This window comes from Myxocyprinus asiaticus, chromosome 2 (genome assembly GCF_019703515.2).
Source record: "Myxocyprinus asiaticus isolate MX2 ecotype Aquarium Trade chromosome 2, UBuf_Myxa_2, whole genome shotgun sequence".
Classification (NCBI taxonomy): domain Eukaryota; kingdom Metazoa; phylum Chordata; class Actinopteri; order Cypriniformes; family Catostomidae; genus Myxocyprinus; species Myxocyprinus asiaticus.
In genome coordinates, this window is record NC_059345.1 from 57,899,469 (window position 1) to 57,910,620 (window position 11,152).

Below are 11,152 nucleotides of genomic sequence, written 5' to 3' on the forward strand. Positions count from 1 at the left end.
TGAAAGCTTCTTGGAGAATTCGCCACTGTTCTTCTATCTCAGTGTTTCCCAAACTGGGGTACGTGAGGGGACGAATTTGATGGGGGTGCATGAACAAAATTCTGAGATTTAACATTCTTTTATTTTCATCCCAGTCTAAAATAACATTCAAACCAAGTTCATGTATTTCTCACTGACAAAAAATATCTTTGTGCACCCTCTAGTGTAGAAACACCAAAATGGTCTACAAATGCATCTACTCATGCGTCGTATGTCATGCAAGTATCTTTTTCCGCCAGCCCAGGACACTGGTAGGTGACTTAGAAGTAATAGTAAGTAAAATTGATACTTTGCAGTTTTACCAGACTCGCACTTGTCAGTCTACCACAATTTTGTTTTTTGTTTTTTTTTTTGTTTTTTTAATGCAGTTTGAAACATAATTTGTATAAGGTGAAGTGCATAGGGAGTTTTGATTCTGATGGTTCATAAGTATTGATTTTGAGGAGTTTGCAAGTTATGCAGTTATGTCATATTTAGCACACGCATCTCAATAATCGATAAGCCATTTATTCAATGTAAATAAGGGAGTTGTTTTACAAAGATAATTGTGTTAAATGCACACATTTTGCATTAGAGACTGGTTGCGTGAAAGGATGTTGAATGTTGACTGTAAAAAGTTTGGGAACCACTGTTCTATCTATTTAAGCTGTCTCAATTGCTTCTGCCTCTTCATGTAATCCCAGACTGACTCAATGTTCAGTGGGGGATCTGTGGTGGTCATGACATCTGTTGTAGGGCTCCCTGTTCATTTATTCTATTCTATTTGCAAAAGGAATGTTTTGGAGTCTAAAATTTAAAATGCCTTGTTGATGAGAGAGGTCAACAGAGAATGGCCAGACTGGTTAGAACTGATAGAGTCTACGGAAATTAAGATAACCACTCTGTACAATTGTGGTGAGAAGAATATAATCTCAGAATGCTATTCTGAGATGTGGGTTGTCACTGTTTTGGCAGCACGAGGGGGACGTACACAATATTAGGCAGCTGGTTTTAATGTTGTGGCTGATCGGTGTATATTTTTTTAGGTTTTGTTTTAATGTGAAGCAAAAATGCGCTATGAAGGTATCAGACATATGAAAATCTATAAAGTGTACTTTTTAAAGAGTAACATTATTATGTTCACTGTATTGTAGCCTCATCAATGACTCCAAATTCAAACACTACTTATAGGCAACAAATAACCTACACTGAGAAATATTAACTTGAGTAAAAAAAGTGTGACAACATGCCCTGGTTTTCCCTTTTTTCTTGACATGCACATTCCAAATGTGCTTTTGTTGATTGTTTTTATTTTTCAATTTCTAGGCAAAATGTCCACAAGCATGGTAACAAGTCCAGACTCATCCAGTCCAAAACCAGTTACAACTGTAAGCAGTTGGATTGACAGTAAGTAAGAAAGAAGGAAGGAATATCTTTTTAGATTTTTTAAATGTGAAGAAAAAAAGTATTCGACTTACACCAGATATATGAAAATCTTTGAATGGTTAAAAACTTTGAGGAGTGACATTACAATGTTCACTGTATTATAGCCTCAACAACAACTCCAAAGTCAGACACTACTTCAACCACCAAATATACAAGTCTGTCGAATAACACATCTACCACCAATTCTGCTTCAGTGCAAGCATTTTTTGGTGAGTATTTATTTACAAAATATAAATTTTAAAGCAAAAAAAAAATAAAAATGCCATGATTGCAAAATCTACATTTGAGGAATTATATATTCCTCGATTAGATGTTATAGAAACACATGATCTTCTATAAGAAGTAACTAAAGCCCTAATTAATCAGTTATGAAAGTACACAGGTCCCAAAAGGTATTTGGACATTTAAACCACTTAAACATGTCTGAATGTCATTGCATTACACAATATCAATGCATTTTAAATTAATACAAAATATCAATCCAGTGGAATTAATTTAAAAAAGATTTTTGCAGAAGCACACATTTCAAGCAAAACATTTCACAAAAAGAAAAACATATCTGGACACTTTCTGGTTATCAAACATAGTGGAACATGGCCCTAGTTACAGTAATGTGATGAACTTCACCTGTGGTACTTCTGCTGGGGTGCCTGTGTGAACCTGAGGGATCTAATAAAAATGACTTTGGCACCAGTTGGTTAAAAGTAATCGCAGAAATGTTTGTTCTTGTAAAAGGCCTTGGATTATTTGTTTTCAGGTGCCACTTGGTTTGATATTCTGTTCCTAATGTAGTGACATTCATACATTTTTTAGTGTGGCTTAAAGTAACGTTCTGGGTTCAATGCAAGTTAAGTTCAGTTGACAGCATTTCTGGCATAATGTTGATTAATAAATAATAATAATAATAATTAATAAAAAAAATAATTTCGACCCAGCCCTCATTTATTAAAACAAAGCAAAAATTGTGGTTACAGTAAGGCACTTAAAATAGAAGTGAATAGGGCCAGTCAACAAACGGTAGAATACACACTCTTTCAAAAGTACAGCCATGAGACGTAAATATTGTATGTGTTAACACAATGTTAGTGTGATAAATCGCTTGCTAACCTTATCTAGGTAAAATTATATCCAACATTACAAATTCATTGTCATGATGACGGAACACCAGTGAACCCTGAGACCCGATAAACACTGTAATGCTGGTGAATCCCCTGCAAGTGCCTTTCTGTAACCACAACAAATCACATATTGTGTGGTAATCAACATAATGCAAAGAATTCTGTCGATTGACCCTAACTTGTATTGAACCCAAACATTCCTTTAAGTGTCCAAAATACTTTTTAGGGCCACTATATTTTTGTCTAATACACTTAGATCATGTCTTCATGTCAAAGTAAAATTACATACCTGTAAAGTAAAGCAATAATAATACAAATACTTTTGTGCATGTTTTGATTTCATATATTGCAAAATAGAACCTGTTTTGATATTTTGTCTGTTTCCCATTAAAGAGCCCAGTGAAAACCCCGCTGATCACAAAGATTCCAAAGAGAGTTCAGGTATATTAAGTTCTGTTATATTTCAAATACTCAAACCAGCCCATCTGGCACCAACAATCATGCCACGGTCAAAAATGTTTCCCCCATTCTGATAGTTGATGTGAACATTAAATGAAGCTCCTGACCTGTATCTGAATGATTTTATGCATTACACTGTTGCCACACGATTGGCTTATTAGATAATTGCATGAATAAGTAGGTGTACAGGTGTTCCTAATAAAGTGCTCAGTGGGTGTATACAGCCATTGTATGAATAGCTGGTCTTGTGCAAACCATTATGCATGTTTATTATTCAATGAGATGTAGTGATGATCATCTTTCTCTTCACAGAAAAAAGATACCTATGGATTTTGTTGCCTGCTCTTTGTATTCTACTGGCAGCACTAATATACTTGAAATTCATGTGCAAAAAAGTCCAGCATCGGCCAGGTGAATGCATAAAATATGAATAAATCCAATCCCAAATATTCTTCATTTTTTGTCAGCAACTGCATAAATAGTCATATTTTGTCCCTGTTTCCAGAAATGACTGACAATGGAACAGAGAAGTGAGTGCCTTATATTCTTAAACTACATCTAGATAAACTAAATAAACTTCACTTTCCATATGATTTGATCAGACTGTCAAGAGTGAAGACATTTTTACACAAAATTGGATTAATGAGGACAACAATCGTGTGACATCATTGCAGCAAACTACAATTTGAAATGTTGCCCAATGCGTATCTTTTCGTATATTATTACCTTAGGCAGTATATTATGCCCTATTCAGTAAGCAGTAGCCTATTTCAAGTATTAGCCATTGTCTAATAACATTGAGCTTTTGATTTTGTAAATTGTAATAAAAGTGATAAACTGTGAAAATAGTTTTAACCGTTCAATATTTTTCAATAATTTGATGGCTTACGTTGTCTTATGGTGTTTCTCTTTCATGTTACAGTGCTTCTTTTCAGAGGACAGAGAGTAACAAAGATGGTGTAATGCTGTTAGGAGTTAATAAGACAGCAATCGGAGAAGATAATAGTAGGTCACTTCTTTATTCATGATAATCACTGTATGAAAGTACACTCACTGAGCACTTTATTAGGAACACTATGGTCCTAATCAAGTGCCAGACGTGGTCTTCTGTAGCCCATCCGCCTCAAGGTTCGACATGTTGTGCATTCTGAGATGCTATTCTGCTCACTACAATTGTACAGAGTGGTTATCTGAGTTACTGTAGCTTTTCTGTCAGCTTGAACCAGTCTGGCCATTCTCCATTGACCTTTCTCATCAACAAGATATTTCCATCCGCAGAACTGCTGCTCACTGGATGTTTTTTGTTTTTGGCATCATTCTGAGTAAACTCTAGAGACTGTTGTGCTAGTAACTGCACATTTCAGGTATGCTGGGAAATTAACATCATGTTGTGTTTGGAATACATGATACATGTTGTTTTTATTGTTAGTGTCTAAAGCAAACAGTTCCAGTTACAGATAAGATGCACTGAGATTTGGTTGTTCAAAAAAGTTCAGAAGTTCTCTGTAATATGAAAACCCTCCTCCTGGGAGATGTCGATCTAATCCTGTTTTTAGTACCAAAATTGTTCCCTTACCCACTCTAATTTGTCCACACCCTTCCCTCCTCTGTGTTCCATCACACTCTCCATTTCCAAACACTCAAGGGAAGCCGAAGTCTTTTAATATCTCATTGTTGATATTTGGGAGCACTGGAGCTGCAGCTTTGCAGTGCAATTGAAGGCGTTTCCTCCCATTTATCACGGCAGCATGCCTCTGCCCCTTTCCCAAACTCCCACCCGTTAAAGATCATCGGGAGATCAAAGATTGGCACTTCCACTACAAAACGCAATCAGTGTTACACAGGGACCATTGGATGACCCCAGAGACCTGCAATGTCATTGTATATAAACAAAGACTTTAAAATGGATCTTACTTTGCAAGCTCAGTTCTGGTACAGTGTGCCGTTAAAAACATTTTCTTTTTCATTTTCTTTTCACTTAATAATAGTTTAAAGCCATGCAGAGATTTATAAAGGAATGAAAGGGAAGATGAAGGAAATGTTATCCATTGTTCCTTTGAAAAGAAAGTTTAAATCAGTGGTGTGATTTTGTGTCCAGAATGTCAGTGCAACATTGTGGTTACGTTCCTGTTTACTTACTATGAATGTCTGAAATAAACAGTTTTTAAATCCTTTTCTTTTTAAAGTTATAGCCAATTTTGCAACTTTGTTACCATGACAATGTAATGTCAACAAACCCCAAAACCCTAAAATGACTGTAAATAATTACGATTTAAACAACTTTACAGCTCAAATAATACACAAGTTTTAACAGAAGAATTAATGCAAGTGCTTTTATAAAATGATAAGCTTCACATTTCTGTTAACCCTCTAAAAATTGTTAATAACGTTGTTTTGCACCAAAACAGTAATAATTTAATAATATATAATAATTTGCCACCCTGTCTCTGGCCCTCTAACACACATCCAACACATTTCCTCTGAATGTATTAAACTGTTCACTCAACCACAGCAGCACCATAAACTATCAAACAGTCATGACATACGACTATTTGTGAATGAACAGACACTTTTCATGGTCACGTCCAATAGTGTATTAACTGCCCAATCCTTCAATAACAGTTCCTTTGCAAAGCTTGAATCATATTGTGAATGGTTCACAAGCAACTCATGCTGAGCCGAAAACGTATACAATCCACACTGAAATGTTCTGAATATGCAAACGTAATACAATCCATGGTGATGTTGGGTGCTTCAACCAGCTTCAACAGGACAAAGCAGAGACGCTGGTCTTCAGAGTTGAGACATCTCACATCTTCCATGTTTGTTTAAACAGAATGGTATGTGTTTCTCCCAGTCAGTGGCAGCAGCAGAATGAGACACGTTTTTAAAGTTGCCTTTGCATTGCTCTTAATACGTGGTGCAAATTGCCGGAAATGCATTAAAACAATCTAAGACATACTTCTAGTGCATGTTTACAAAAGACTAACAATTAAAAATAGCACAGATGGATGCAAAAACGGTACAGGACGCCTTCAAGACAACAAGACTTGACATTGTGTTTTTTAAAAGTGGCTGGAGATGTATGATAACGGTCAAAGCAGTTCATCTATTACACGTTTATGTAGAAAAACATTTAAATCCAGATAGGCACATGAAGATCCTGTGATGTATATGTCCACTTTGGCATAGATGAATCTCCCATGACAGGCCCGTCTCTCTCCTCTTCACCTGTGTGACTGACTGAATGCCAGTTGGTGGGGCCAAGGGTGGAATGACGAAAAATAGGCATTGATGTCTTGCTGAAGAGGCAGTCATATGCAGATGTATTTGGTCCTTGTGACATCACAAGTTCCACAAATTCCAAACGAGTTGTTTTTTGGAGCTTGGTTTAAATAAATGCTCTTTTTCTATCAAGGAGGATGTTTTCAGTTCTGAAACTTGCAGTATGTTTTTATATACAATGACCTCTTATGTCAAAAGATCATGGAAAAATGTTATTCCTTATGTCATGATCCCTTTAAATAGAGATTTTAGTCTGAAAAAAGAAAAGACATCAGACTAATTTTCTGTATTTGTTATTTATCTTTATTTAGGATGTTTTAAAAAATCTTAGGAAAAACACCCTTTACCCTCATATTGTTTGTCACTTTTGAAAGTGTGCTGTTCACTTGTAGAATGAAGCCTCACAAACATTTCTTCAGAAAGCGCCTAAAGGCTCCTTTTTAATGAGCTAATTCTTCCCTCTAGTGGGTAGATTATCTATTACAACAATTCTGAGAAGCACCCTTGTTCCTGCTACAAACAATATTTTAAAATAAATGTAATTTAGCAGTGTTCTATTGACTTCTATGAATGATTTTTTTTAAAACTGGGTTTTAATAAATGTTGTTAATATATGTCTATTTTTATTGTCTTTATCACAACTTAATATGGCTGCAGCAAGATAAGTGGAAGAAAATACAACAGGAGAATCTGAAAAGGCTTCACATCCACACACACTGTTACTGCTCTGAAAAATAAAAGAACCAATAAAGACTGAGAAAGTTAAGGGCGATGACTTGATTTCTTTCTTAGATCTGTTGGAAAGAATTGAATAGTTTTAAGACCAAAATGTATGTGTTTCAATACAAGTTTAAAATGTCAAGTGTTGGAATAGACTACATTTTTTAAATAAGATTTAAAGCACTAATTCTCCACCATTGATTACACTAACTCTGATTTTCAGTGGAAAACACATTTAGCAAAAATTTAGTTATTGTAACGTGATTTTATGAGACCCGGTTGGAAATTAAAGAGTGAAATTGCTGAATTGTTCCTGAATTGTTGCTGAAAAATTTTACATATCACTTTCTTAGTTTGTTATGTTTCCTAATATAGTGTCATGACAATAGCTTTCTTGAAATCTGAAGTATGTCATTTCTGCACCACAAACTATAAACTTTTTCAAAACAGCTTTCTAAATACACCCCCTGTCTGCTGTGGAACAAACAAAGAGATAATCCCGCCCCCAACTCACGCCATTGGTTGAATAACGTTGTTGGGGCGGGTCTAAGCGGGTCGCTCAAAACAAACAGAGCAATTTTCCTAGTGCCACAGAGGAACAGTGCTTACAATTGTATCTGCATATTAAGCTGGGACAGGAGAAAGTATTTTAACACAGAAAAATTGACATACTTCAGCTTTAAATTGCCCTTTTTATATATTTAGAACTACCTGATTGGTCTCTGTTTTTAGTTTGCAAATTGTTCGTTTTTTATTTAACTGTGCATTACCTAGGAATATTATTTTGTACTGTCACTATTTCTGTTTGTCACCAATTCTTTAGCCTGTAGTATAAATTGTGTACTCTTTAAATACCTGCTGTACCATCTATTACACTGGATATATTTTTTAACTTTTTTATGAATTTGATAGGCTGAATTATTAAGAGAATTATATTGTTTTGTTGTTATTTTTGTACATGTACATGTTGGTATGAACTGATAACTTCTTGGATAACTAATAAGATCTTGGAAAGATGTCTTTTTGTGTGTTCAAATGATTCAATGCACTGTTATTTAGGCATCATTAAAATTATTCTGAGAAAAATTGACCATTTTCAAGTTATTTGTAGTTAAAGATACATCGGCCTCTGACACCACTCAGAGGCTGATGTGACAATTACTGCTTAATGTTGTAGTGGACATTTTCACACCATGGAGCTAATATGAATATACACGGGGCATGCACAGTTTTCAGAGTGTTGTTATTACTAACAAAAATAGACTAACAAAATAATCAGGATTCCTTTGCTTATTGGAGGCCAGATAATGTCTAAAATATTTTTACATTTATTAAGCTTATGAATCTTCTCTTTTTAAAAAGTATTACATTTTCTAATGTTGAGTTGACCTATCAATTGATATTTCTCTTTCAATCCATCCCATCCTATATATGTTGAGAAAATAGTTAGATTGCAATAAATGTATTCAAAGATTCAGGTTCAGTTACACCGCACTTATGATTTGAGGTGCATAACGAATGTAAAAAATAAAATAAAAATAAAAATAAATCTTTCAGGCACTATACTTCAGATTCACTGCTTGTACAAAGAGGTTTTGCATGGGTGGCATACAGTCATGTCTGTTCAGTAGATGAAAAATAAACAAAATGCTCCCTCCTCTTGTCAGGCACGGACGGTTTTGAGCAGAGGCACTTAAACCACAGCAGTGCAGCAGATCACGATACTGTACTCAGAATTCATCATTAGCTTATGTAGCAGTGTTGAGTGGACCATAACACACACATACACAAATGATGTAAGTGTTTTTGAGCCTTGCATTTGAGAATATTTAAACATCTATTATAAATGCTTAAATATAAAAATAGCATCTTATTTACATGTCAAACATAATATGCTTTGGAGTCCACTGTGAACATAAGGTGGAGGTCAGGCTCTGTAATTGCTCTCGCTGCTTCACTGCTCGTGATGTAAGTTTAAAGGCATAGGAAAGATTTGAAAATAGAGGGAAATGTCATGATTGATTATCACCCCCAAAAAGAGTGGAGGATGAACATATACATTTTTAAAATCCGTTATAATGGTTGCTACGCCACTGAGTAGGGGAGAGGGGGTAAGATGTGCCAGTGGATAAATTGGATAAATTAATTGATTGACAAATACATAGATCCCCAAACTGTCCTTTTTCACTAACTCTCTCTCTCTCTCTCTCTCTCTCTCTCTCTCTCTCTCTCTCTCTCTCTCTCTCTCTCTCTCTCCCTTTTTCACTTTGTGCTTCTTCCTCTCTTGCCCTACACAAGGATGTTTAATGGGTTTTGACTTCAGGCTGTAAGCGAAAAGGTGACCGTTCCAAAGGGGTGTGATGATTGTCTATAGGCAATAGGTAACATAAGCGCTTGGTCTCAGGCTAAATAGTCTCTGGTTGTACATTTTCAAGGGCAATAAAGGATCCATCATGTCATGAAATATCCAAAGATGTACATACTTTGCTGTGTGTTGAAATTGTTCAGTGTCTTATAGTGGCCATCAGCATAAACTACAAGAGTCTGAATCAGTATTTGATCTGGTCAGTAATAAAATCTCCTTTAAAATTGGGGTATGCATCAGCTTTGAGACTAATTCGGGTATCAGTATTTCATAATAAGTTATATAGCCTATTTAAAATTATTATTTACAAAAATAGTAAATACAATTTTTAAATCAATATAAAAACAACTGGGCTTCAAAGACAGTCAAATGTATTCACTGCATACAGAGTCAAACAAAGAGGGCTGAAATTAAATATGGTTTCCATGTACCCCACCACCGGTCCACTCTGTTAATAGTGTTTCCAGCCCACAGGCCCAGACGTGTGTATGATACACCCCTCTTATAACAAGTCCTAAGTAACCTCGTTTCTACCAGTGTTTCCCAACCTTTTTCCTACCACGGCACACTTTTTACGACTAAAAAATTCTACGGCACACCACTATCCCACATAGGCTAACCATCATCAATAATTTTCCTTTCCAAGAACTTGTCCATGTTTTCTGTCCATCTTAGTAGCGTGTTTACTTGTAATGTTTCAAATTCGGCTATGCAAAAAATAAATAAATAAATAAAATAAAAAAAATCATATAGGTAGGCTACGCTGTGTGAGGTCACAGGTAGAAAGAGCGCTAAATGGGTAATGAAAAAAACAACAGATTTGCTTCTTTTATAATTTTTTGATTTGTTCTTGCAATGCCACAACAAATTACAGGGATGCAAACTCATGAGGGGTGAAAAAGGTAAGACAATCACTGGTCCACGAACATTTTTCCGGGGATATTTTGTTTTTTAAAGAATAAGCTAAAAGCACCAATTCCAGCTATTTTAGTGATTCAAGTTTATTCAAGTTCACAATTGTGCAGAATTAGCTGCAAAATAAAGAGTATTTTGGTGAGGCTTGCTTCTGTTTCACAAATTTGTTCAATTTTATTAACTGATTAGTTCAGTGACCCCTTCTGGAAATGTCACTAGGTGGCGACAAATGAGCGTCTTATGTGCTATGTGTGAGTCAGTGAATCATTTTGAGTCGTTTATGACCGAAATCTACCAAGAGACTTTATAGTGTTTAAGCATTAAAAGAACAAAGCAGATCTATAGTCTTCCTTCAGTCTGAGCATTATTTGTCATCCAAAAAGACAACAATTATAGTCTAATAATGGTGAGTTTTAATAACGTCCTTACCTTCTCCTTTATTAAAACTTGCATGGCTACAAATCTACTGACTTAAGAATAAGAATTATAAACACAGCAGATCTACGGTATCATTTTCCTACAGTAGACTATTTAAACTGCTGAGCATGGCTTTTATCGGAAAAGACCACAATAATAGACAAATAATAATAATTTTGAGTTTCAATAATGTTCTTTCATCACTGTAAAGCGCATTTCACATGAGATGAGACGAGGCGTCAACGCTCCATTCAGTGCCAGCGTCAAGAGCTGCATTGCCCTCCACATGACAAGAGTTGCATAAAGTGTCACAGAGGGGCGATTTTACGAGTTTGTCACGTAAAAAAGCGGGAGGTGTGCACAATAAACATTGAAAACATGTATTTGGAAGAGAGAAAAAATGCTTGCA

General features: G+C 35.4%; 1 protein-coding gene across 5 annotated transcripts in view; it reads left to right on the forward strand.

The window, feature by feature from the left end:
* Positions 1-8,121, forward strand: part of LOC127412498 (putative protein TPRXL) — a 48,534-nt gene extending 40,413 nt beyond the window's left edge. For all 5 annotated transcript variants that reach the window (XM_051648954.1, XM_051648963.1, XM_051648983.1 and 2 more), the window contains 7 exons: positions 1,345-1,425; positions 1,569-1,673; positions 2,976-3,023; positions 3,354-3,452; positions 3,547-3,571; positions 3,964-4,046; positions 6,984-8,121. In XM_051648954.1, coding sequence (XP_051504914.1) covers positions 1,345-1,425; positions 1,569-1,673; positions 2,976-3,023; positions 3,354-3,452; positions 3,547-3,571; positions 3,964-4,046; positions 6,984-6,991 — 449 coding nt within the window. In that variant the 3' untranslated portion in view covers positions 6,992-8,121. The remainder of the gene's footprint in view (positions 1-1,344; positions 1,426-1,568; positions 1,674-2,975; positions 3,024-3,353; positions 3,453-3,546; positions 3,572-3,963; positions 4,047-6,983) is intronic.
* The last annotated feature ends 3,031 nt before the right edge of the window (positions 8,122-11,152 follow it).